We start from the raw sequence: 26,817 nt of genomic DNA, 5'->3' as shown, positions 1-26,817 counted from the left end.
GGAAAGAGAAGATACAATGATGAGATGAAAAAAGAAAATGAGCGAAAAGAGTAATAAAAATTCCTGGAAAAAGTTTATGATATCATTTATGAAATTATTGGAGAACATCAAAAATTCATTAAATCACTCTTCATTGAGCAGATCAAGCTAAGAGAATGTATCGGGGCCAAATTGAGCAGATCAAGCCTAAATATGCCAGCATAGCAGCCATAAGACTTTAACAACCAAGTTTATAAAATCCCTTGTAAAGAAATAAAAGAATGGTAGCAAGAAGGCAAGCAACAATCCAATAAATTAATGTTCTCAAATTATAATCATAAACATTTGGAAGTTGAAACATATAGCAGAAACAATCAATGCCAAACTCACCAAATTGCTGCTTAACCTCAGGACTGCTGAGATCAAAATTTTTTAAAGAATCCACCATCCGGCTGTCCCATTCACTGCTTCCACTCATATTATTTCTGGAAAAAAAAATACAGCTAATGAAGTTAGATCCATGAAAAACTGGCTCTTCATTGGGCTATGCTTATAATAAAACTTATCAGTAGAAAAGCACCTTGCTGAACATTAAGAAAAAAAAAATAAAAAATTATAATAACAGAACATCCAATTCAACTGGACAAATAACTCCACACAAACTATTGACACATATTTGATGTGAAGGGAATGCATGCAGAAATTTCTGATATCAAAGCATAAAGCAAACGGTTTTAAAATATCATTCAGAAACCTGATGCATTGAAATCCCCAATCCAGATGATTTGTAATATCAGTGAGAAAACAACAGAGATTAGCACAATAGCATCTCATAATGGTTAATGATATATTCATAAATTTCATCAACACACCACGCTTTCATATACTACGAAAGAATCAAAAAATAAGACTCAAATATCATCAAGGTCAAACACGCTGTCAACATTAAGCATCATCAAACAAAATTAACTGCAAAAGAGCTGGAACAAGTGCTTACAGCATTTCTTCCAATTGTTGTCGGTATTGTGGATTTTGCAGCATCCCTATTACATAGTCATAGTGCACAGCACAGAAAACCATAATGTGTCAACAGATATTCACACTTAATCTAGAGTTGCTAAAATTAATGAATTTTGCATTTGGATAGGAAAAACAAACCCAGGCTATTGGTTGCATCAACAAAAGTAATAACAAAATAGCAGTGAGCCATGAAGGAAGACAACCAACTCAAGATCCCCGCCCACCCCCCTCAGAAAAACAAAAGCTATGCAAACATCTAAATTGAAAATACATTACATGCGAAATAATTGACCTGATAATGATAGCAAATCACATCCATAAAGAAAGGACATGCAATGAACTTGAATTCCCACTACCTACACAAATTGTGCACTACATATTTAAGCATTCACTTAAACACCGATGATTTTGATACCATGCTAGACAACAAGAAACCATGTCTATGATGCAATATATTTACAACATTCTCAAATACTACATCCAAAGTAAACCTCCTCAAGAGAATATGCATCAATGAAGGTTTGACTTACATTTGAAGGTGGTAGGGTTCCTCATTTCCTCAGGTAAATACCTGCAAGGATATGAGAAGAATCAACTGTAAAAAGAAAACATGAAATGGGGCATCTAATTTTACAGGGTAATTAACCATAAGTAATTCAGACAAACTAAAAAGTAAGGCCCAGCATATGTTTATATGAAAAAAGAGCAAGAAGAGAACTAACATGGTCACTGAAGTTAATTGCAAATAAAGAAATTCTAGGAGAATGGAACAGCAGCACAATGAATTTACAACACTAGGGAAAGCACAAAATGATTTTGTTTTGAGGAAAAGAAGCTATATTACGGATAAACCATCTTTTGCACTGTTGGATCGTCCATCATTTTCTCCAAAGCTTCCACGGATAAGAAAGATCCTGCCTTTTCTGTCCATGAATAAATATCAACTCAGAAAGCTTTTTTTTTTTTTTTTTTAATATCAGAGAATACTGAATGGGAATTAAGGCCATAAATAGCAATCAAGCACACAGTGTCATGTGGGAAAAGTCAAAGGCTATTCCATGTTCCCACCTGAAATCATCCTTAAACTACAACTGCATACAGCTCTGAGTGAGAAATTGCTTCATTCATATCACTTATCAAGAGCAGTGTGACATGATGAGCTAATACAGTTGGATGTAAATGGATGATTCTCTACACAACAATTATATCACTTATCAAGAATAGGACATGATGAGCTAATACAGCTGGTGTAAATGGATGATTCTCTACAAAACTATTGGATCTGAATGGACAATTCCCTATACACATGCATATAGCAATACCATGGCAATGCAAGCAATTACATTATATGCAACTGAAAATCATCAGCGCACTAAAACAAACAATGAAATTCCCAAGAGGTTAATCTTGAATAGCCACACTACATGTTCAAACAGGCTTTCAAATCCTACCACCACCTGCTAAGGATTTTTATTAATTGCATATTTCCTTTTAAAAATGGATATTGATCTTCGCATCATAAATGCTTTTAAGTTTTGTGTTTTCTGCTAGCCTAATATCCAACCCAGTCTCCTATTTTCTTATAGCAAACATTTCTGATGACCCTCAAGTAAAAACTGTTTAGGCTTGAAACTTGCACATGCCTACATAACCTTGTGTTTAATTTTTTTATTAAATAAATAAAGATGGTAAGATTCAAACTCGTAACCGCTTGTTCATCAAGGGTCTAATATTATGTCATATAACCAATTTAACCCAAAATCTTAAGTTATTAGATGAGGTATCAAGATATGATTTATATTATTCTCTAATAGAACTAGAATATCAAAACACTAATAGATATTACAAGTTGACTTCATAAGCCCATGAATTCCTGGCTTCATGATTAGAAAAAAAGTAAGAACACATAAAAGTAACATATGTGAACTGCAAAGAAGAAATGGCAAGATAAGTAGTGTATCACAGGATAATGAGTAGTTTTAGTTGTCTTTTTTACTTACGACTAGATTGAGAACCCTCAGAAGCACCTGGGCCCTGCTTAAAAGAAGCTCCATTTTGAGAGGACTGCATATAGTATTGAAATAATTACATCTGAAAAAGTTTAATATAGAATAGAGATAAGTTTCAACAATAAAGACTTACCTCCTTCGCAAACTGAACATCCTTGGATGAGCTTGTATCGATGACATCTTCAACACTTGAAAAAGGAGTGTTCAGCGAGGTTTCTTCAGGAGAAACATCCACAAAAGCTGCAAGTAGGAGCTGCATTACACTTTCTTATGGAGAACATTTCTAAAAATCTTATAAACAAGTGCCCAATACTAAATTGGGCAATAGAAGTTTAGCATTTCTTAAGGTATGTTCAGTTTTGAAGTTATAGATGTCCATGGGTGGAGCAAACAGAGAAGGAAATAGAGGAACATGAACAGGAAAAAAAAAGAAGGAAAGGAAATAAAAATAGTAGGGAAATTCAATATTTCTCAGTAACCAATAATCAGTCGTCAATCAGCCACATAGCAACCCCTAAACAGCATAAGGACTCACAACCAAAGATTCTGTCATACCGAATTTCCTTGGCTCCTCCTTTATCTCTCTTTCCTCCAGAGTATCAGTTTCCTTTTCCTTTCTAGCATCAGTTTCTGGAGCTGCTTCTACTTTTGAGGCAGGAATATCTACTGTGACTGCAGGTTGAGAAGCAGCTTGAAAAGGTGAGGTTGCAGGCTGTGATGCTGGTGGTGGAGAAAATGGAAAAGGTGACCTTGCAGAAAATGCGGGATTGAATTGGTTATTTTGTGCATTCATCTGCTCTGTCAAAGATTTGAAAGCTTGTTGCATGGCATAATTCTGAAAGAAAAGATGAGCATAAAGAAATAAGTTAAGTTAGATATGGAATGTTTATACATATCTCTAAACAAAGAGGTGAAACTTGGACTGATAAAGATGCATGCAAAATAGATTAGAATGACTAGTTAAATTATTTGCAAAGTTAATTGATTGAGCTGCAAAGATCATACTGTTTTCCTGAAAATGATATATGCTAAGCCAAAATGTTGTGTATACAGGGAAGGAGCAGTTGTCTTGAAATAAGCGAAAGAAGTTTAGAAAGGAACACGTGAAGGTCAAATGTAAAGCATGCCACTAGTAGAATTGAGGTCGAAGGTAGAATGTGAAGGTCCTTTAACTGAGGTCAAATACCACTAGTCTCAATGGAAATGCCCGCATTGAGGTCAAAGATCCTCTGGTTTTTAAAAAGTAGATCCCATAAGATGCAGTTATTTTTATAACATCTCTCCTCTAGGAGCTGAGACACATGATTTCTATAGCAGGCCGTAGGTACTAGAAAAAAACTAAATCACCAGAAGCTTCATTTATCCATGAAAATTGAATCAAGTCAAATTTAATTACTCAAAATATTTGAAACTACAAATTAGAGCAAATCATTGACAAAGGCAAGTTAGAAGAAAACACTGGGTTGAGAAATTAGAACAAATCTGAAGTACTAATTATCCACCTACAAAAGAAAGCATCAACCCCCTAACTACAAAATTTAATTTAAATGAACCTTCAATAGAGTTGAAATGAGAAGGAATAGAGCAGAGGACCTCAATCCAAACAAATCAATTTTCACAGAAGGAAAATAAATGTCATTAAATTTCAAAACACCATACAAAATTTAATTACATTGATGGATCAGTAGAAGGCTGTCTTGAAAGACTAGGGGAATGAAATGTACAAGCATCAAATTAATGGATTGAACAAAACAAAAAGGTGAAAAGGAAAAAAAATTGCGAGAAGTATGAAATAGGGAAAAACATAGTAGGACGGACTAAAGCTAAGAGGGACACTGAGGGGAAAACAGGGCAGACTTTTAAGAGAAAACAGAATGAGGAAAGAAGCATCTGAAAATTTAATATGAGACAGAGACATGAATTTGTCGCTGACCTTGAGGAAGAAACTGAAAAATGAAAAAGGATGGGAAAAGGAAATACTTATGCCATCTATCACTGCACCAAATATACACAAATTATTAGTCAGAAACTCTCAACAACTGATCCTAAGTGAACTAGGAACCTTTAAACCCCAAACTTGACTCTAAATCCCAATTCTATAGCACACAAATTGATCGGTAGTTAGGAAATTAAAAAAAACTCTACAAGGAATAGGAGTCAATGACATACCAATTTCCACACCTTAAATTTTACAAGCTCCTTACTACGAATTTCTTTCCATAAATGCAACATCAAACGGTGACAAGTAATATACGATAAAAAAAAAATCCTCGGCATCATTCCATTGCATGGTTGCTCAGCAAGAAGACCAGAAAATTCAGCAAAACACAGACATTTGTACCTTGCGGGAGATAAGAACTCACCTTTAACCGTGTAGCCACCTGTACATTTGATAAAACACAATGTTATACAACAAAGAAAAGAAAAAAATAACAAATGGATAAAAGTACATATAAAACAGTGATTCTCACCCATGAAAAAATTGCTGACAACGCAACACCAACTCCAACCCAAAACAGTGGCGATCCTCTACAAACACACAATCAAGAAACAAAATAAGCATCCATCCACACATAAAAACAAAGAACACCAATATAACAAGGGTAAGCCAATGCAAAGCAAGCTAAAAATCTGAGATGCTAAATGCTAGAAAGAGAATTCATTACATTTGTGAAGGCGGTGGTGAAACTGACTGTGGATTAACTCCAACAGAAGCCGTCTGTTGTCCACTTGATGACGAAATGCTAGCAAAATATTCACTCCCTGATTTCCGTATCACATTATAACACAAACTTAGCAAAACCCAACAACCAAAATCATTAAAAGAAACAAACTTTAACGCAAAATAAAAATAACCCTACAATTAAAATCACAAAAGGAAGAGACTTTGATGTTAATTAGTAATTGAGGGGCTGAAAGTTACCATTTTTTGAGGTTCTACGGGGACCATGAGATTGGGAAAGGGCAGAAATGGAAATTCTCGAAGAATGAGGGACAGTTTTGGAAGTTCTGTGAGAGAAAGGAAGTGAGGGTCTGGTTGTGGATATGGAGAATTTAGGGGTGGTAGGGTTTTTGAGCGAAGTTGGGTATCCCATAACTAATTTAGGCGAAGAAGAAGAGAGAATAGACAATCTAGGGTTTTCCATGTTTCGGGGTTTGGATTTTGATTTCTAAAACCCTAAACCAGAGAATTAGAGCATGAAAAATTGGCAGAAGTGATTTCACTCTGGTCCGTGTGGTTTCAACGACGAGAGGAAGTGACAAGAGTGGACGGGAAAATGAAGCTAATTTTGTCAAACCCGGCACGGTTTGGGTTGAGCCCAGGCCAGTTAAATTGGTTTGATCCAAAACCGAGACCTAGAAATTGTTTAAAAGTGCGTCAGCTTTTATTGTTTAGGCTGTTTATATTTGTTTTTTAAAATTCGTTTTGAAAAAATTTGAAAAATTTATATTTGTTTTTTATTTTAAATTAATTTTTTTTATTTTTAGATTATTTTAATGTATTATTATTAAAAATAATTGAAAAAAAATATTATTTTAATACATTTATTAATGAAAAACATTATAAAAATAACCGTAATTACACTTTCAAATAAACTTTTAATATTTTTAAAAACCATTAAATTTTTAATTTTTAATAATTTTTATAATTTCAATGAAAAAATAATTAATTTTTAAATAAAAAATATTTTTAAAAAATATTTTTCATCAACAAATACATTATAAATATAAATTATAGAGTTTTTTCAAATGTGTATTGAGATGTATATGTTTTTTGTTGAAAAAAAAATATAAGATAAATTTATTTTTATAATAAGAAGGATAAAAATATGTTTGCCAGTATAATAATTATTGTTTTTTAAATAACTTTTCATGTTAAAATATATATTAATTATTTTTTTTATTTTTTAAAAAATTATTTTTAATATTAGCACATCAAAACAATCCAAAACATGTAAATCATATTAAATTTTAACAAAAATATTTTAAATTTTTTGAAAATATAGGTTAAAGCACATTTCCAAACAGTTTCTAAATATATAGATTCTTGTTTCATTTCTTGCATTTTAAGAAAACTACAAAATTATAACCTAAGTTGTATTTAATTAATATCAATATAAAAAAAATGTTTGATTGAAAAAAATAAAAAGTAAAAATATTAATACAATAACTCTAGAAAGAATTTTTTTATTATTTTAAATAAAAAACAAAAAACATATAATGTTTTGTTTTCATTGCATTTGTTTTTGTGATTAAAACTATGTTTCGGTGTGTTTTGTAACATTGATATTTTTTAATAATTTTAATATAAAAATATTTTTATATTTTTTTAAATAAAAAACATTTTTTAAAAAATTATTCATATCCTTGTACAAACGCTACCTAGCGGACTTAAAAAAAAAAAAATCAAGCCTAGTCCTCGTCCATTGTACCAGCACAGATTCTAGGCCCATGGCCTATATAAAACAATATAAATAAGGGACAACTGTCACAACCCATGAGAGAAAGCAAAGGCGCCCCCCCCTCCCCACGCCTTAAACGCGTAAACTTGGTCTCCAATCTTCCCCTGTCTCTCCCCTCTATAAATGCCCCTGCCTTCCTCGAGACCCATCCCTCGATCTCTCAAAAATAAATCCCTAGAAAAAAGCGCTGGATCTCACCCTCGATAAAAATCCCCTGTCTAAACCTTGAATCCCCAGTTTCTCTCCCTCCCTCTCTCCAGATCTCACCCCGATCTTTAATTCTCTAGAGGTACTCACCGTCTCCTCTTCTCTCGGTGTTATGTTTTTAGGGTTTCGAATATTCCAAGGATCTTGACTTGTGTTTGTTGGCTGAGTTATTGATTTCAGTAGATTTATGCTTCAAGGGACTTAAAAGTTTTCTTTTATTTTCTGCTTTTTTTGGGGGGTTTTTGTTCCTTTTCATGTCAGAGGCTCCGTTTGTTTGTTTAGGGATTTGAAGCTGTGGGATTTTGTGATTTTTTTTTTTAAATCTTACATCCGTAATAGCGGCAATTGAGGTTTATTTTGTTGCTTCACGCATGATTCGGATCTAATATTTCTCGACGAGGAATCTTTGTATATTGACGAGAAATTGGAGTGAACAACAAAAAACCAGAACTTAAGGGTTTCTTGTTTGTTCTTGAATGGTCAATGTTTTAGTCCGAGTGTTTGAACTTCTGAAATTCATTTTATAACTATTTAAAGTTGTGTTTTTTTTTTGTTTTAAAGTTGTTTTTTTCTTTCTTTTCCTATTAGAAATATGACTTTCAGCATGTTAGTTAAATTTGTTTGTTTTATGTTGTTGAATGAGCATTTTGGTAAATTGTTGGGTTTTTTGTGACTTTTTCCAGAGATCGAGACCGAATTCTATTACTCTTGAGTGTTAAAGTTACAATATTTAGTATCTGGCACACTTTTGCTTGCTTATATATAGTTTCTGTTGAAAATCTTATTGGTGTGGTGGAGACATTAACAATATCTATTGTTAATTTGTCTTTCTAACAGTTGGGTTGTAAGGGACTGTTGGTGAATGTTGGCTAAGCATGTATTATTTCTTATGCCAATGTTTTGATGCTGACCATTGCATTGTCTTTTCCTTTGCATCTTCACATAGCAGGTTTCTTACTGCTCATTTTCTCAAAAACGTTTGTGCTGCTGCTGCAATTTCAATGGCTGCAACTGTGGATATGTCTCTTGATGACATTATAAAGAAAAACAGGGAGAGAGGTAGAGGACGAGGTAGGGCCAGCCGTGGACGTGGCCATGGACCTGTTAGGTCCTTTAATAATGGAAGGATGTCAGGGGCTGTTCGTAGAGGCCCTCTCTCAGTGAATACTTGGCCATCAAAATACTCCATTGCTAAGGCAAGCTCAAAACTGTGGATGGTATATGCATATGATTCAGAACCTTCTAGGATTATGAAATCTAAATGGAAGGGATCTCTATTATGCTAAAAGTCAAAATACAGTGGATCTTAATATTAATTTGTTCATGGCGAAGCTCACTTGGCCTCATCCACTAAAGCATTACTGTTTGTTGCATTTATATCACTATCTTGGGATTTAGCTGTACTTTTGGGTTATTGGGTCTATATACTGGGGATTTTCCACAGATCTGATATGATGTGAGTTTGTGCAGAAGTTTTTCTGGTCCTCATCCAGTTATCATTCTACTTCCTGGCATTTTATCCTGGGCTTCATAGGTGAATATTTGGGAATGGAGTTCGCACCAGTAGCATAATGTCAGTTAACAATTAGTCCTCTATATAATCCAAATTATACAGTTCTAGCTTTTGACTTGTTTAGACGGAAAGATTATGATGGATCCTCCTGTTATGTGTGGAATTTCTTCGGTGCGAGAACTCATCTCTCCTAGTTCATGGTGTTTTTGCAAAGGAGTTCCTTCGCTTAACTTCAGAACTGGAGCTCTCACCTATATCATAGCACTGGTTTTCACATACAGTGGGTTGAATCCTTTACTCCTATCTGCCATCTATTAATTCAACCTCCTGAAGTTTGGAGACATGGTTACGTGATCTTTTTACTAAACTGCAGTTGCTTTTTATCTTTTGGGAAATTCCTCAACTGAGATTGATATTGGAGATGGTGAACTTGTTATGGAAATAAGCTGACATGTTCTATTTGATATCATCAGCCTTCTCGCAGAGTTAGGAGTTTGCCTTGGCAGCATGATTTGCTTAAGGATAGCATTAGAGCTGCTGGAATAACAGGAGTAGAAGTTGGAACCAAGTTATATGTTTCAAACTTGGATTATGGGGTGACCAACGAAGACATAAGGGTACAACTTAAGCTATATGTTTTCATCATAGATGCTCTGTGTGATGTTTTGGCTTTCTAAAATAAGTTTTCTGGGAAACTCAGGAGCTCTTCGCAGAGGTTGGAGACCTGAAACGATATGCTGTTCACTATGACAAAGATGGTCGCTCTAGTGTAAGCTCAATTTCTTAATATCTGAATTTAAATTATGTTAGTGCTGCTACCAGTTGGTTGGATCTTGAATATCATTTGATTCTGTCTGGAAGTTTGTTTTTATATCATTTAATAATTATGAGTTGTATGTTAAAGGCTGGGAGGTTTCATTAATCATGTGCTAACCACAAGGAAGAGTAATTGCTTGCATTTGCCTGCATTTACAAGGACATGTGATTATCTAGTGAAATCATGAAATCTCAAATCTGGATGTGTTTGCTATGAGATGAAAAATAGGGGTGAATCATTTTATTGTCAATGGAAAGAGGGAGAAAAGAATATCTATAACGAAAAACGAGAAAAAATTATTAACTGGAGAAAAGGTATTGAATACTAGTGGAGTAACAATCACTCCCCACTACACAAGGGAAACAACTACTCCAATTTCTGAGGGGGGTTTGTTAACTCCATGATTGTTGCAAGGGTAATGATTGCAGTCCATTATACCTCGCCAAACACATTCTTAGTGTTATTAAGATAGTTCTTCCAGCCATGTAAGAAAGTTTTTTAATCAATGGAAGGGCTTAGATTGTTTAATCATAAGTATGCTGACTGTTGCATATTGTGCTCCAAGATAATGATGCCTGTATCCTATGTGTGGGTACTCTTGAAATTATTCATAACCATTGGTTAGTGGGCATTAATGTCCTGGGCAGGTCTGTTAGTTGGACTTGCAAACTGTCAGGTCTGCAGAATTAAAGTTCTAGGTCTTAAACAAAGACTTGGCAAAGAGAAGGAAAAAATTTCTTATCTGCATATCGTTATTAAGTTTTTGGTTAGGTGCTAACTATAAAATATCTCCTTTGATGTATATGCCTTTCACCCCAGCCCATTGGTTCGTCACTCACATTTTTGCATGCAACTATGACACTAGTCCAGTGAAGAGCCTGCTTTTCATGTTTCTTTTGTATCCTTTGTTGTGCTACTAGTGCCTCCCATGAATTATTTGCATAGATTTTTTGTTGGAATGGTTTTTGAACTTGTCCCAAAAATTAGATGAATACCCAACATGCTACAGGAAAACATCTGCTGTTTTCATAAATAAATAGATATTTATAGCTCTCTTGTGGTTCATGTGTCTTAAGTTTGTTAGTCATAGCTTTGTTTAAACTTGCCATTTACTGTTTTGGTTTTTAAGTGTTCTCCCTGGATAGGAAACTTCTAATGTTTATAGCTTGGTAACAGGGCTCAGCTGAAGTTATGTATACAAGAAGAAGCGATGCATTTGCTGCTCTTAAGAAGTATAACAATGTTCTGTTAGATGGAAAGCCCATGAAGATTGAGATTGTGGGTCCTAATCCAGTGGTGCCTATTTCAGCTCGAATGAATGTTACTGGAGCAAATGGAAAGAAGAAGAGAACTGTTTTTACGACGTATGTGGTTTTTTGGCTTGTCTTTGTTCTCATTATTTGATTTGATGTTGCATTCTTCATCTGAATCTGTCACTCTATTAGGACCTTTTCTGGTCAACTATCAAATGTTTTGCATTTGCTATAGAACTTTTTAACTTTTTCATGGATAACTTGCTTTCCTTTTGTGCTTGAAGCTGGAATCCAAGCTTGCAAGAGTTTGTAGACTGCATGAGGTCACATTGCTTGTTGTCAGGGCTGTAGTTTGATTTCCTTTGACAATTTAGTTATGGCTGATTTTGTTGTTCAATAAGAAGGGATCAATAGCTTTGGTCTTTCAATGAGAAAATTAGCTTTTTATTCATGCATGTTTACTGGCTGTTTGGCTGGAGTCTTGGTTAACATGAAGACTGCATCTTTCACATTATGTCACTCTCTTGAACACTGTTTTCTGTTTGAAGGTGTGAAGGAAAGCATTACTTAGAAGCTTTTTCCTGAAGATGATAATTGTATTTTCAGAACACTTCCATTGATAGTTTGAAAATTATGCAGACCTGGACTAGGTGGTGGAAGAGGTGCTGGTGCAAATAATCGTGGTTCTGGGTAAGCTTTTTCTCCTTCATATGTGGCTGTTTTGCTTGTTGATTTAATTCCTTAAACATTCTTGTTTCTGTCTGTTCTTTGTTTAGTAGTTTTAATGTTAGGTTGAACAAAACTCCCTTGTTTCCCTTATTCTTGTCATGTCAGAGGTTTTATTTTTTTATTTTATATCTTTTTTTAAAAAAATTATGTGCTGTCTGTGTGCACAGTCAGAGTCGTCGAGGAGGTGGGGATCTAAGGAATGGTACGAGGAATGGCCGTGGTCAAGCTCCTGGCCGTGGTCGTGCTTCTGGACAAGGCCGTGGGAAGAAGCAACCTGTTGAAAAGTCAGTAGATGAGCTGGACAAGGAATTGGAAAGTTACCATGCTGAAGCCATGCAAACTTAATTTCGAAAGTTGTTCCCAACTAGACATAATCAGTTTGTGTTCATAGTCGCTAGTTCCACAAACTTGTTACTTGTAGTGATGTCTGTTGTTCCTTTTCTCGCTATCTTTTAACACTAACCTGGAAACTTTTTGTAACAGAGAATGTTGGTTGTCTTTCCAACTCATAATAGCCTTCATATTTTCTGGATTCTCTATATATTGTAGGTGCATGTAGTGTTATGAAGAGGCTAATATGACCATGCTAGACGCATCCTTATTTAACATGGGATTATTATACATCATACTTGTTAGAATGATTGTAAATCGAAACAAGGAAAGGACTTTTCATTTCTAGCTTGATCTCTTTGGAATTGGTGTGTTTGGTATTAAACATGGTAATATTCAATCAAGAATCATAATCCAAAAACTTGCGTATTTTTAAGAATGTGATATTTTGTTTGTTTTTTTTTTTCCAAAATATTGAAATCAAAATATGAAATTTTGGTCTTTGGTATGTCTTCGGTGATTAGGTCCCGTACGCCAACGGTCCTGATCAAGTATTTGACGCTTGGAGGTCAGACTGGTGCTCGAGAAATGAGGCGATGGGATGCCGCTAGGTAGGATTTCTGGGAGTCAGGTAGAGAAAAGGTGCCAGATGTTTTGGGTTGTATCATCCGTTCAATCGAGAATTAAGACGGAACAGAATGGAAGGATCACTCCTTGTATCTCTGAATAATATTACCATTGCTTTTACTAATTTGAAACAGAATTACAAAACAAAAAAGATGAAGAAAATGATACCAAACAACCCCAAAGTTTCTTCGTGTCTGTATGTGTTTTGATGAAACATCAAACAAGCTAACACACAAGAAGAGATGAGTTCAAAGCAATGCCAGCATCGATGCCTCAACATTCATTTAATTGGATGTTGGACAAGACATGTGTGCTTATGAAGATCTACTAGATTGAATGATAGATAACTTGTTTAGTAATCCAAGAACTTGTGTAATCATGGTTAAGACTTCCATGAACAAAACTAGTTCATCATCCTCCAACTTCATAGCATAGTAGCGTTGGTAGGATGAGAATTTATGTGATAATTTCTCCACATTGTGCGCCATATTAAGCATTGATGCCCAAGCAGTACGATTCTTTAAACAATTGCCCTTCATTCAGGTTGCAGTCTTGCTCCAAAAAATTGAACTTTAGAATTCTTTAACGCGACTAACAAGCCCTTACATGAGCAAGCATTAGGAAGGATGTGCATACAATTTCAAAGCCGATGCAATGTTTTCACAAGGGCTTTCTTTTTCATCCTTGGCTTTTTTTGCACTCTAGGCAAGATTTTGCATCTGAGAATGACAAATAGCATGAACAAATCCAATGAAAAACCCCTTCTGAGCGAGAGAAGCACCCAAAGAACAATAAAGACGAAGGGTGGGGGTGCATTTCCGCCCCGGTTCCCCATCTTCTCCCATTGCTGCAAACCAGGGGTTGTATGGCATCTTAGCAGGAGTTGTACACAAGATATACACACACTTTCAGCTTACTAAAGGTCGAATGAAAGAATAAATTGTATTCATGAAGGTTGGCCACCAGAAATGTTGTGAGTTGGAGCAGATACTTTGTTTAAAACAAGGTGTCCTGACTCGCTCTTCTTGAAAAGATTTTTAACCACTTCATCCCAGTTAGTCTTTGTGCCAGTAGAGATCGATTTGAATTGTGAAGCCTGGATGCCTTCAGACAGTGAAGGCTCTGTCCTGTTATCCTTCAAGGGTTCTACATCTGGGGTGGTCACAGCATGAGGAATATTTAAACTGACAGCTCTTTCCAATGCATCCCTGTGTTCTTGCTCAACTGTCTGCATCCTTTCCAATTTCTGTACTTTTGGAGGAGTTGTAATGGTTCCAGAATCAATTTCCTTCATTTTCTGTGGAAAATCAATACCATTAACCGTCAGTAAAATGTTCAACAAATAAAGAAGTTGAGCCCTGGAAATTAAAGGGCAAAAGAAAAAAAATATCTCCCTCTGGTGTTACTTGTTCTGATACAATTACCCTTATAAATCTCAAGGGAAGCAATTTTATGTAAAGAACTACTACAGAATAGCAGTATTTAAATTGGACTGATGAAACAGGGATTAGAAATGTCAATGCCCTGTGGGGTAAGAAGCATCTATGCCTGACTTGTGTAAATGAGGAGAGTGGGGGGACGCCTGTCCCCAAGGAGAAAAACGTATCAAAATATCATATTTGAATAAATCAAGCAGAAACACATTATATGCAGTTAATACAAAGTTGCACGCAAAAGCCGTGGGCTGGCATGTGTATCTGTAGGGAGGAAGGAAGAAAGACCAAACACATCACCAAATCCAAATGGTTCAAATGCTTGATCCAAATGATCTTTGAATGGGAAAAATGAGGGCACGTACTCAGATAAATGGCTAATTCCAGGTAGAAAAACTTTTGCAGTATGATACTAAAAGGTAAAACTATTTATTTTATATTGTTCTATAAAACGCTAGTGAACAGACCAAGCTTTTACTGCTCTAACTTGCTAGATGATTATAAATGAAATGAAACATATACATACTATCAAAAGGAAAAGACTTACCTGCAAGGCTTTCTCTGATTCCCTTTCTATCCAAATAATTCCATGATCAGATGTGGCATTACATGACAAGACAATGTGTTCAAACCTTCCATCTACCGGAATGGCAGTTCTGACCTCTGGAGGAAACCTCCCACATCTGTGGCAACAAGAATAAGGAAAAATTTTCAGGACAAGCACGAGTGTTTTCAGTGAGAATTATACCATCAATGTTCTCAAGGGAGAGAGGAAATTACTATGAATCAAACACCAAATTAAGGAGAATGTAGTTATTTTCAAACCCAATTTTAACACAAGGATGGTAAAAGTTCACTTTTTTTAAAAAAGGTGCTGGTTAGCTGAATGATTAAACTGCATTCTTATCATTTTACAATCAATAATTGGGAAACTGAATGGATTATAAGTTAATAAAAGAGCATCTTGATGCAGACCGTCTAACAGTTGGTTTGTATGATTGTTATTGAGAGAGACAGAATAAGGAGGGATGAGCAATAATAGAAGATCATAGATTATAAAGGTAATACCTATTTTAGCAATAAGAGGATGTCAAAAGCAAAATATGGTCTATAAATTTGATCAAAATTGCAAATTATGCATGTGAATGCTTTGCAATAAAAAATTTGCTAGTTTTGTATACTGCTTAGGGCCATGGTAGGCTAATGCATTTTGTTAACAGAGCTGATAAATTGAACATGTTACCTGCAAAATCTTCTCTCTACAATATGATACATTCGTCCAGGGGCATAAAATCTTCTTGAATCTCTGAGCTTTCTACCTTCTGGAATGAAGGTATCTCTCAAACAAACCAAAAGCAACAAGCAGGGCAAGCTGTACAAAGGATCAACACCTCGTTTAAGAGATAATAATAGGAACTCACTCCACTAAGTTTACGAGGATGAGGATTTGTATCCAAAATGAAAGGCACAGATAGCCTCTACAATGACATGGACATAAGAATACCAACCAGAAGATTGACTTAAAGATGTCTTCCAATGGAGTAGCTGTTCTTGGTAAGAAATCATCCTGGATAAGAGCAATATGTTTACATCAAGGTAGTGCCTTTAACACTGAAATAGAGTGATCTAAGCAAATTACAACATTATTACAACGCGGATTCAAAGAATAACATGAAATATCTAGTACTGGCATCCTAATTACTTTCACAAAAATATGGTTGATTATGGCACACACTCAAAGAATGTTGATTTGTTTCATTTTATTTAGCTGGGAGGCAAGGTACTAACTGCACCATTCATCAACTTATTACGTCCTAAATTCAGCCCATCATACAATACGAAACACAGATAAATTCGATTCGGCAGCAACCAGGCATTTAAGATATGAAAGCACCAGATAAAATGAAACATCCAACACCTCTTTAAACGACAGTTAACTGCAAAGTCCTACAATTGCCTTAAAAAAAAATTCAAACCCGAAAGATCTTATCAGAAAATTAAACATAAATCAAAATTTTGACCAATCAGCATCAGAGAAAAATACACAAGACAGTCAAAACTAGTAGCCTTCATTGGCATCACAGGTCAAACAAAATCACAGAACCAAATAAATCAATAAATACCAAACAACCAAATAACACAATCCATCGACAAAACTAACCTGCAAGATAACAGAGCGAATAACATCAGCATACTTAACAGCCAAATTAAGAGACATGCACCTTGCCGGAGCCATAGCATAACACCTAATCTTCTCTCTAGGAATCCCACCTAACCTATCTCTATGATTAACCACTATAACAGTTAACAAAGCCACTACACCAGACCCTAAAGAATGCCCAGCGAAAACCATATCATACTCTTCCCCACTCTCCTCCCACAACCTCTTCAATGTCTCCCCTTCTTCATTCAATAACCAAACAGCAGACTTCAACAACCCATGATGCACAAAACCTCCATCAAACATCTGCATTCCTAATCTATTATCTAACAACGTTTTATAATCACTTTCTTTGTATAAATTCAATCCCCTAACAGCCAAAACAATCTCTTTATTTCCATGGTCTGTGTAAATTACGTATGGAGGGGCCCGCCCTTGTGTTTGTTCATAAGTTACACGTTTGATAACCCAATCAGGGTTTATTCGGAAACCATGTTGAGGAATGAATTGAGGGTTGTGAAGGTCTGGTTCGTAGACAGCAAGGACTAAACGGCACATACGAGGGATTGGTTCAAACTCTTCTGGTGATGCTAATGTCCAGTTTGCACTGTCATTACCACTGATGTATGTGCAACGTTTCCAAACCCAGCGCGCAAAGCCTAATATAACTACACATTCTACTCCACAACAGAGAGACATCTTTTCCGAATGGTTTTAGGTTTGGAGAGGGATTTGTGAAGTGGGATTTCTACAGATTTGGAAAAGACTGGAGCTTTCAAGAGAAAGGTGTGATCTTGGAATTGGAAAAAAAAAACTAGAGAGATAGAGGTTTTGAAGAGAAAGGAAAGAGCTTTTTGAAGGTAAATAGCTGCAACGTACAGAGACACTCACAGAGAGAGAGAGGGAGGTAAATAATTGAGAGAGGTAGATAATTGGGTGTGTGCAGGGAGGGAGGGGGGCTGATAATTGCTTGGAATTTATGAGAAGAGTTTGGAGAGAGAGGGAGGAGGAATGGGGAGGAAAGTTGTGTTTGAGAGGGGAAAGTTTCAAGAAGAAGAGAGAGTGAGAAGGTGGGAAAGGCTTAGAATCATTGGAAAGAATGTTTATCATATAAGCCCACATGAAAAGGAAGCTTAGTGTTAGCCATATACGACAGTGAAAACAGTAGGATACCAATTTATAGAGAGCGAAGAGAGTGGAGGGAGGAAGGGATGCTAGAAGGAAGAGGATGGTGGAGTGGGAAGCTCAAGCGGGCGGAGGAGGGTGGGTGTGAATTGTGTGTTGTCTTTTGTGCTATCTATTGAATTTTTCATATATTATTTGCTTAAAGGCGAAGGATGATGAAAGACTGTGAACTGTGAAGATGCTGGGTGCTTGTCTTGAGGCTTTGGCACAACAACAGGAAGGATGCAAAGAGATTAATCTATTAGATTTTCTAGAAAGCTTCATTGCATGTTAGGATAGGTGTAAAAATGGGGAATATAATGCCTTTTGGATACAATTTTGTCATTAAATTAAAATAGGAACTCGTGCTCTTGACTCAAACAGTACAGAGAACAAGAAAGAAAAATTTGAAAATATATTTTTTTAATAAAAAAGAAAATCATTATCACTTTTTGGAGAAATTGATATGATTTTCTCTCTCTTCTATATTGTAAGTTCAGTTAATATAGATTATAGAATGAGTATCATAAGAATTCTCAGAAAATGTTATTGATAATAGCAAGACAATTACAATCAGCTCATCGTTTACATAAATTGATGTTTTTACAGTGTTTTTTAATAATTTTAATGTGTTATTATTAAAAAAATTAATATATTTTTTTAAAATATTTTTTATTTTTAAAAACCATATCACCCCGAATTACAACACCAACACACATGAAATAATTAAGAAAATTTAAGAAAAAGACAGTACATAATGTTTGACCATCTTCTTTCATTAGGTGAGAATATATTCTCCTGGTTGTCTCATTGTGTGGATTACTTGATTTTCTCTTCTTTTTTTAATATTAATCTTGATTAAAGTGAGTGATATGAGAATGTTATCTTGTTCTTGTTGGTATGGGAAGTAAGAGAGATTTTCAAGATGAATTTAATTTTATAAAATAGTATTAATATTGCTTCCGACTTAGAAGACAAAATTCAAGATTTTAGACCTTATTATTCTTAATTTGAATGGATTCATGATGTTGATCAAACACAAGAGCCACTATGCTGAGTTGACTTGATGAAATGATGTATAGTTTAAACATAAATTCGAGCGATTAATTATCTTCATGAGCTAGAAATTAATTCAATAACCAGTAATTAATTCTTCATCGTGTGGACATATTTATACTTGACAAGGTTTAAATCCCACAGGAAATCAACAGTAATTAAAGGGAAATTCTGTGATCAATTAAAATCTTATATATTTGGTATAAATTAAAGCAATATATGTGGCAAACTGACCATGAGAATTTAATCAAAATCAAGAGCAATATTGCCCTAGTTTCCTTGTTGGTGAGAACAATGATCTCTTCATTGGATTGACCTACGAGGAGAGTATTAAATTATGATTTTTCCTCTTCCCCTCCAAAATTAAATATTAGCCTACCAAAGCCATTCAGCATGCAGATTGTCGATCACAACATTTCTTCGTACTTGAAGAAGGAATATGCTCCAATCCCAGAAAATTTGGTAAATTCATGCAACTTCCCTTCTAGGGTTTGCCCATGCACATGTTTTTATTCCAAACCTTAATGACATTGCACGCATTCTATTTATGTAGAGCACAATTATTAGATTTGGTTTGTTCTTGATTCAAGACCTAATTGAACTACAATTAGGCTACGTTGGGTTAAAAAAACTAAATAAAAGTTAGTTTAATTAAATTTAAATAATATGATTATTCAATTCGATAATTCGATCAAAATCTAATTTTATTAATCATCTAGGTGGTGACCAAGTGGTAAAGACTTGAGACTAAGGGGTTTGCTCTCTTTGTGGTCTCAAATTCGAGTCCTTGGTTGCTCATATGATAGCCACTAGAGGCTTACATGGTCGTTAACTTCAGGGTCCGTGGGATTAGTCGTGGTACACGCAAGCTGGCCCGGACACCCACGTTAATCTAAAAAAAAAAATCTAATTTTATTATTTTAAAAAATAAAAATATAATATTTTAATTAATGCAGATTAATACACTCAATCTCCCGTGATTGGATATAGTTTAATTAGTTTGGTGTAAGGAACAAGAATCTGTCTTCATATTGTCCCAAAGCAAAATAATATAGATAAATGCAAAGATATGGAAAAGGCAAGAGGCTCAAGAAGCCGGATGCCATCCCTTGAAGATTTGCAGTTGTCCGGCTCTAACTCTCTCACCATCTACTGAATTTTTAACCAATTTTTTACATGACACAAGTGAAATATAAAACTTGTTTATTTTTGTGGTGGTATTATATTTAAAAATAAATTTAAAAAAATAAAAAAAATATTATCTTAATATATTTTTAAATAAAAAATACTTTAACCTCTATGGCTATCTTAATAAATTAAATTATGCCTAGTTTATTAGCCTAAAAACAAACAAGCAAATAAAAACAAGAAATGAATCAACAAACAAGAGAAGATACAAGAAAGGGGGACAGTTCAACAACTACCGAATCCAGACCGTTAAAAGACACCGATGAATTCATTTCCGTTAAAGTTAGGTTTCTTACAATTGAGTTTCTAGAACCCATTGTTGTTTTACAAAAATAACACGTCGACTTGTTAACTATGGGTGTAGCCTTGAAGGGCATGTATGGGTTTGTAAATTCATGTAATTCTCTTCGTTTTATATTCATACGTACCTAGTAGATCTGTGTTTTTTCATCAGCTGCCATTTAATTTGTAAGTGGAGAAATCCATTCAAGAATTTAAAACATAAGTGATGATGACGATGATGATGATACAAGCTTCATAGATTGCATTATATAAAATTGTTAATATTCTAGGATATGCATAATTTAAAATTGTTACTGAAATATAATACATATGAATTACATACTATCTGTTAAAAAAGTAAGATATCAAAATATAATTTATATTATTTTATAATACATTGTTGAAGTAAAAAAAATTTAGTAGATTTATGTTGCTTTACACTTAATTTTTATCAAATAAATATAAATGATAATACTCAAATTCGTAACCACTTAATTATCGAGATTTTAATACTATATCAAAAAACTAATTAAATTTAATATTTTAAACTTTTATATAAGATTTTAAAATATAATTTATATTATTTATTAAAATTATCTACAACTTAAAAAATTTCCATTATAAGTTAGGAATATTATTTTTTTCTACTAGGGAGTCTAGATCTCTCATTGGGATTCTATATTTACAACAACGCAAGGCTAATATTTCAGAAAATAATAATTTATGTAGCAAACTTGATGTACAAGAATGAGAACATAAATGGAAAGCAGCAAATTTTAGGAATAATATTATGTTTAAGTTATTAAATCTAAAAACTAATGATTAAAAACCATATATGAATGTTAGAACGTGCTTGTTTAACACATCATTGGAGATCTAAATAATTTTAAAATATACCATTCTTTATACTAACAACGACTGTCCCAAGAAATCATACAGCTTAGTAGTAAAATCCATTCTAGCAGGAAAAAAGAGCAACTTTTTCATCAACTATTTTCAACTACGTATAACAATGGGCTATTCTAGTTTTGCCCATTTAAGCTGAACATCACCTTGGGTAGACAAAACTCTGAGAATTATTTGACAGCTTTTAACTCAGAGACACTTCTTTGTGAAGATTTGTTCAGCTACTGCTAAGACCTACTCACTCTACTCGACATCCCATTTCAACGTTCTGGTCTTGATTTCATTCAAGAGGGGAAAAACGTATTCCCAAGTTTTCTATAAAGTCCACTGTATTTAGCATGAAAAAGGGAGGTAATCATGCCTGTGATGTTTCTTGAAGTGTTTAGTCGAGTAAATCAGTGAACAACGCCATTGTTACCTAGAGCAAACACCTAACCAAACTAATATTGCTGACACAGTAAGACGAGTTGGCCAACTGCTAGAAGAGGCCACCAACCTTCCAAAACTTGAGAGGTTGCACTCACTAAAATGTGACCTCTATGCACAGAGTATCACCTATATATGATTTTGAAATTAATCACCTAATACCTGAAAACTTGAGGAGCTGGGCATGACTAAACAGGCAGTGGATATGGCACTGAACCCAGTATAAATCCATGCCAATGATTCTCCACTCCTGAAGCAAGCACAAGCGAGTGAAGATTGGCAGACAATGGCAATACTAGGACTGGCTTTGGCTGCTTTCATTCTTGCAGCAAAGGCAACAACATTGGCATCAGCTGCTTCACTTGTCACATATATTTTTGGTGACTCATTGACAGAAGTTGGAAACAATAAGTATCTTCAATATTCTCTTGCAAGATCTGATTATCCGTGGTATGGGATCGATTTTTCTGGTGGACAGGCAACAGGAAGGTTCACAAATGGGAGGACTATTGGTGATATAATTTGTAATGCTGCTACTAATTATCTTACAAATCAAATGTAAAACTCAGAGTTCTAAGAATTAATGCTTGTTGGACTAACTTTTTTTTTCTTGCTGTTTCTTTTTCTTTTTTTCTTGGTGGAATTTGAAGCTGCAAAACTAGGAATTCCCTCACCACCACCTTACCTTTCTTTGTCAAAGAATGATGATGCATTACTTACGGGGGTTAATTATGCATCTGGTGGAGCAGGAATTCTTAATGAAACAGGATTATATTTTGTATGTTTGTTTTCTCTGCAGAAGAATCTATTTTGCTTAGAAGTTCTTGACAGCTTACTCTAAGTGCAACATAACCACACTTGTATTGTATTTAACCCCCCCTTTTTTTCTTTTTTGCTAATTTTCTGTATTGCAGATTCAGAGATTGTCCTTTGATGATCAGATAGAGTGCTTTAAAAAGACTAAGGAATCAATCAAGGCTAAAATAGGAGAAGATGCTGCCAACAGACTTTGCAATAAGGCCATGTACTTCATTGGTCTTGGTAGGCATGCTTTGACAATTGAATGTATTGGTGATTCAGCTCCTTTTGCTAGGAAAAAAAAACAGGGATGACAATTTATCTTTGGGGTTATCTTTGCAGGCAGTAATGACTATGTCAACAATTATTTACAGCCCTTTTTAGCAGATGGTCAGCAGTACACACCTGATGAGTTTGTGGAACTCCTGATATCTACACTGGACAAACAGCTTTCGGTAAAGAATACCTTCTCTAACTCTCTTTTCTTAAAATGTTTCCTGTGGTTTTGGTAGGTTTTGAAAACAATTATCTAAGCAATAAGCCATACATCATGAAACTTGATTATGCCAGATGCTATACCAACTGGGTGCCAGAAAGGTTGTCTTTCACGGGCTTGGCCCTCTTGGCTGCATTCCTTCTCAGAGGGTGAAATCAAAGACAGGTCGATGCTTAAAGAGAGTAAATGAGTATGTGTTAGAATTCAACTCCAGAGTTAAGAAGCTGATCGCCACTCTAAACCAACGATTCCCAAATGCAAAACTAGCATTTGCAGATACGTACGGAGATGTTTTGGACTTGATTGATAATCCCACTGCTTATGGCAAGTTCAACCATCTTTTAATCATTTTATCCTACAGATACTTGAACTAGCTCTCTTCCCTGAGCAATTCTTGTTTTATTTTTCAGGCTTCAAGATCTCCAACACTTCATGCTGCAACGTGGATACCACCATAGGTGGTTTATGCTTGCCTAACTCAAAACTATGCAGCAACCGGAAGGACTACGTGTTCTGGGATGCATTCCATCCTTCTGATGCAGCAAATGCAATACTAGCAGAAAAGTTCTTTTCCACCCTGTTCTCAGGCCCGCCATCTATGGCACCAACACCTTCTCATTGATTTTTACCTCTGAGAACACCAAAGTTGAATCCATGGAGCTGCGGCAATCCCTGTAAAGCGAACAAGGGCTCACCCATCTATCAATATTGCGTTTTTTTGATGAAGAGACAAACACTATATTCCATACAAATGCTTGTACGAATTATTTCCATTGTGAGAAAATGTACTTCTGAGAACTAATTCCAATTAAAAATTTGTTTGAATAGTAAATAAAGTATGATATTTTTATAAAAATATTTTTAAATTAAAAATATATCAAAATTATTTTTTTATTAGCATATCAAAACTATATATTGTCTATTTATAAATGAAAACCTCAAAACCTCAAGATACCTAAGAAATAATTTGATGCTTGGAGATGTTACTTAATTTTGCAAAATAAAATTTAATATTATTAGTTTATAATAATTAAAGTCGTGAGTCAAATTCAAGACATTGAAAATTGGATTTTAAGGCCAAGACAAATATTTTTGTCCCTTTTTTTCCAGTATGTCTTTTCTTCTTATTTTTTTTTTAATTTGGCCCTCCTATTTTCTTTAATAATAGATTTAATAATTTATGTTGAGTGGCAAAATATAGGAATCTCGCGCAATGTCAGGGAAAAACTCTAGTATTCGGTTGGCACTAGTTTGTGAAAAATATGTTTGAATTATGTTAATTTAGAGCAATTAGAAATTTAAGGACCAAATTAGATTCCAAATCAAATATGAGGGGATATAGCTACCAAGTAGTGCAACTTTGGCTGGCAAAAGCAGTGGCTGGGCCAGAGCAAGGGAGGCCGAATTGCTCTAGCGATGTTTTAAATTCATAATCCAGATTCCAGCGTAACTAAAATCATTTAATTTGATATCATTTTAATATTAAAAAATTATTTTTATTATTCATCAAAATTATTTTTAAATCCATTAAATTGAATAAGAAATCAAATGGACAAACCATTTAATTGAATTTAATAATATTACAAAAAAAATCTTCATACTCCCAACACTTTTTTAAGTTTTTAAAAAATAATTTTAAAAACTAAAAAATAATATTCATAAATTCACTGGTTGAGGAACAAAATATACATCACAAGAATCGATTGCTCTTAGTTAAAGGCCAAAGGTGTCCACATGAGAGAGCTCGAGAAAGGGCAATCCTATTTTTGTTCAAGCCAAAGAGAAACTTGTTTGTAATCCTTGACAGAAGCCTTCTTCTTTCCTCTATGGAAGAGAGATCGCAAGACAACCTCCACTCTCATAGAAAAGAGAATCACTAAGCACCCATCAAAGAGAACAAGCAGTATACTTCTTTGGGTTAAACAAAAGGAAATTTATTTAGAATCCCCAAATCTCTCAAGTCTCCTTCTTTCAGTGTGGTTAAAGCAAAATCAATCATCATTGAGCAATCTTCAAATATCATACCACAAAAATGATAAAATCAATCAAATTAAACAAAAGGGTATTTGATTAAAATAGAAGCAGATCTTCAATGCCCAAGTCTCTAAAGTCTCCATCTTTCCCACATCATAAAAACAACGAAAGTAAACAAAAGGGTAATGGGAAATGTGGTGAAAAACAGAACAATCAAACCCAAAAACCTCTAACTTCTCAATCTTTCACATATTAAGAACAATGGTAAAAAAAATCATATTAAGAAAAAGGGTAGGGAGGGGATTTCAAAATAAAAAGCGGGATTCGTGAGAAAAAGCCAGGATTCATACGAGGATTTTGAGATCTGCTTGTCCAATAAGTACCATGTTGATTTTGCACCATTTGGTATTCTATGAGATACAACGTGAGTTGAATCATATAGAATCGTAGTTAAGATGCTTTAGTAAATTGAAAATGAACAAAAAAGAGATTAGACAAAGGATAGAGGAAAAAAGATGATACTGACGCTTGCAGGGAAAGATGAGGAATTAGGATTTCAGTGGCTGCGGAGAGATTATAGTATATTTATAGTGAAAGCAATTAGGGATTGGTATTCTTCCGAACGCACCGTTTTTCTTTTTTATTCATTAAGGGTGTCTTTGACAGTGTATTCATGCAAAGTGATTTTTATTTATAAATATATTAAAATAATATTTATTTTTATTTTTAATAATAACATATTAAAACAATTTAAAATCTAAAAAATCTAATATTCCGGTTAAAACGCTCCCCAAACACCCTTATCATCCTCATGTAACCTACTTAAAATTATTTTTTTAGATTTTTTATTTAAAATTAATTTTTTATTATTTTGATATATTAATATCAAAAATAATTTTTTTATACATTTCTAAGCTAAATTTATTTTTTTAAATAGCTACCAACATACTTTTAAACACTCTATTAGATGCTGAGCTTACTTGAGTTTCCTCTTGAACTAAATTGAAAGTTAGGCTAAACCTATTGAGACAACAAATCAGTCCCAAGTCATTTGATTGGTTAAGGGGAGACTTCTCGGGATAAACTCCAATTATGTTTTAATTTTCTTTTATTAAAATAATTTTTTTGTCCAATGATATAGTTTTGTTTTTTTTTTTAAATAAACAATATGGTCTCGTGATAGATTTAAATTGACACAATTAACTCATAGTGAACAACATACTTTTAAACCTTTGGTTTGAATTTTTTTTAATTCAAATATATATATATATATATATATATATATATATATCTTTATTTTTCAGATAATGATTTTATCACTCAATGGTGGTCGTCATGTATAAACTAGTATAGAAAACATATACTTGGCACTAAAAATGAATATTTTAATTTCGGTTTTCATTTAAAAATATATCTCAACTAATTTTTTTAATTAAAAATAAAAATTGAATAGAAACCAATTAATTTTGATTCGGTCAGTTAATTAAAGTAAAAGACCTGAAAAAACCAAACCAGCCATCATTTTTGTCTCCAACAAACCGAAGAAACACAAACCCGTCATCTTCCAAAAGATCAACCAAGGACTTCAAACAGCTGTTGACGGTCAGGGGTTTGGAACCTTCTCTTGTCTCAGGTTGATAAATCTTCTCAATTGAAAGATCCCGGATTATATACACATTTTAGTTGAACAGGTCTAATTCTAATTCTTCTGTTTCAAAGCAAAGTACGGTTGGTCCTCTTCAGATGTTCACGACCAAGAAGTACTAAATTCTCTTCAAGATAGATTGTGAAAAGAGGAGGAGAAGGCAGGCTGGAATGCCAACAAGCGTCTATTGTCGTCTCAGATCGATAGATCTTTTTAATTGGAAGATCCGATAATACCTATTTTATTTTGGAAACATAACAAGACTAGTGCCAAAGTCACTAAATAGGAAGTCTTTAGTGTCTGATTCAAGACTGCCTGGGAAGCTGATCAGTGAATGCCGA

General features: G+C 34.2%; 4 protein-coding genes across 7 annotated transcripts in view; 2 read left to right on the top strand and 2 right to left on the bottom strand.

Annotated features, from left to right (window-relative positions):
* The window catches only part of LOC105108813 (protein TIC 40, chloroplastic-like), a 7,916-nt gene extending 1,599 nt beyond the window's left edge, over positions 1–6,317 (bottom strand). The window contains exons 1-11 of the mRNA XM_011003274.1: positions 5,932–6,317; positions 5,675–5,771; positions 5,480–5,537; positions 5,372–5,389; positions 3,564–3,843; positions 3,142–3,248; positions 3,000–3,063; positions 1,844–1,922; positions 1,530–1,570; positions 977–1,022; positions 370–464 (exon numbers count right to left, since the gene is read on the bottom strand). Of these exons, the coding sequence (XP_011001576.1) occupies positions 370–464; positions 977–1,022; positions 1,530–1,570; positions 1,844–1,922; positions 3,000–3,063; positions 3,142–3,248; positions 3,564–3,843; positions 5,372–5,389; positions 5,480–5,537; positions 5,675–5,771; positions 5,932–6,154 (1,108 nt within the window). The 5' untranslated portion in view covers positions 6,155–6,317. The remainder of the gene's footprint in view (positions 1–369; positions 465–976; positions 1,023–1,529; positions 1,571–1,843; positions 1,923–2,999; positions 3,064–3,141; positions 3,249–3,563; positions 3,844–5,371; positions 5,390–5,479; positions 5,538–5,674; positions 5,772–5,931) is intronic.
* Positions 6,318–7,508: 1,191 nt separating this feature from the next.
* Positions 7,509–12,554, top strand: LOC105108810 (THO complex subunit 4C-like). 3 transcript variants are annotated; one of them, XM_011003271.1, is made up of 7 exons: positions 7,509–7,756; positions 8,624–8,874; positions 9,665–9,808; positions 9,892–9,960; positions 11,185–11,372; positions 11,901–11,951; positions 12,158–12,554. In XM_011003271.1, the coding sequence occupies exons 2-7, from the start codon at positions 8,680–8,682 to the stop codon at positions 12,333–12,335; spliced, it is 825 nt and encodes a 274-aa protein (XP_011001573.1). In that variant the 5' UTR covers positions 7,509–7,756; positions 8,624–8,679; the 3' UTR covers positions 12,336–12,554. The 3 variants fall into 3 exon arrangements, with proteins under 3 accessions (XP_011001573.1, XP_011001571.1, XP_011001572.1); XM_011003269.1 differs by having other exon boundaries at positions 7,509–7,760; positions 8,628–8,874; XM_011003270.1 differs by having other exon boundaries at positions 7,509–7,760; positions 8,625–8,874.
* On the bottom strand, positions 12,435–17,985 carry LOC105108811 (alpha/beta-Hydrolases superfamily protein). 2 transcript variants are annotated; one of them, XM_011003272.1, is made up of 5 exons: positions 16,542–17,980; positions 15,889–15,947; positions 15,624–15,752; positions 14,928–15,063; positions 12,435–14,244 (listed from the first exon to the last, which is right to left on the bottom strand). In XM_011003272.1, the coding sequence occupies exons 1-5, from the start codon at positions 17,238–17,240 to the stop codon at positions 13,894–13,896; spliced, it is 1,374 nt and encodes a 457-aa protein (XP_011001574.1). In that variant the 5' UTR covers positions 17,241–17,980; the 3' UTR covers positions 12,435–13,893. The 2 variants fall into 2 exon arrangements, with proteins under 2 accessions (XP_011001574.1, XP_011001575.1); XM_011003273.1 differs by lacking the exon at positions 12,435–14,244 and adding an exon at positions 14,256–14,716 and having other exon boundaries at positions 16,542–17,985.
* A 3,769-nt stretch (positions 17,986–21,754) lies between these two features.
* On the top strand, positions 21,755–23,690 carry LOC105108809 (SGNH hydrolase-type esterase superfamily protein). The gene is made up of 6 exons (XM_011003267.1): positions 21,755–22,087; positions 22,214–22,341; positions 22,478–22,604; positions 22,704–22,816; positions 22,932–23,181; positions 23,268–23,690. The coding sequence occupies exons 1-6, from the start codon at positions 21,850–21,852 to the stop codon at positions 23,477–23,479; spliced, it is 1,068 nt and encodes a 355-aa protein (XP_011001569.1). The 5' UTR covers positions 21,755–21,849; the 3' UTR covers positions 23,480–23,690.
* Positions 23,691–26,817: the final 3,127 nt, after the last annotated feature.

Source organism: Populus euphratica, unplaced genomic scaffold (genome assembly GCF_000495115.2).
Source record: "Populus euphratica unplaced genomic scaffold, PopEup_1.0 scaffold403.1, whole genome shotgun sequence".
Taxonomy (NCBI): Eukaryota; Viridiplantae; Streptophyta; class Magnoliopsida; order Malpighiales; family Salicaceae; genus Populus; species Populus euphratica.
The sequence above is the reverse complement of the archived record's forward strand: the minus strand, read 5'-3'. Positions and strand labels throughout refer to the sequence as shown.

What these genes read in the sequence shown, in the direction of transcription:
- LOC105108810 (XM_011003271.1), top strand. Translation starts at nt 8,680, where the DNA reads ATGGCTGCAACTGTGGATATGTCTCTTGATGACATTATAAAGAAAAAC. An exon ending in TGACCAACGAAGACATAAGG is followed by an intron (nt 9,809 to 9,891) that starts GTACAACTTAAG and finishes TGGGAAACTCAG; the next exon opens with GAGCTCTTCGCAGAGGTTGG. An exon ending in GCAAATAATCGTGGTTCTGG is followed by an intron (nt 11,952 to 12,157) that starts GTAAGCTTTTTC and finishes CTGTGTGCACAG; the next exon opens with TCAGAGTCGTCGAGGAGGTG.
- LOC105108811 (XM_011003272.1), bottom strand. Translation starts at nt 17,240, where the DNA reads ATGTCTCTCTGTTGTGGAGTAGAATGTGTAGTTATATTAGGCTTTGCG. An exon ending in TTCGCTCTGTTATCTTGCAG is followed by an intron (nt 15,948 to 16,541) that starts GTTAGTTTTGTC and finishes GCTCTTATCCAG; the next exon opens with GATGATTTCTTACCAAGAAC. An exon ending in AATCAGAGAAAGCCTTGCAG is followed by an intron (nt 14,245 to 14,927) that starts GTAAGTCTTTTC and finishes GATTTTCCACAG; the next exon opens with AAAATGAAGGAAATTGATTC.
- LOC105108809 (XM_011003267.1), top strand. Translation starts at nt 21,850, where the DNA reads ATGGCAATACTAGGACTGGCTTTGGCTGCTTTCATTCTTGCAGCAAAG. An exon ending in GACTATTGGTGATATAATTT is followed by an intron (nt 22,088 to 22,213) that starts GTAATGCTGCTA and finishes TGGAATTTGAAG; the next exon opens with CTGCAAAACTAGGAATTCCC. An exon ending in TGATAATCCCACTGCTTATG is followed by an intron (nt 23,182 to 23,267) that starts GCAAGTTCAACC and finishes TTTATTTTTCAG; the next exon opens with GCTTCAAGATCTCCAACACT.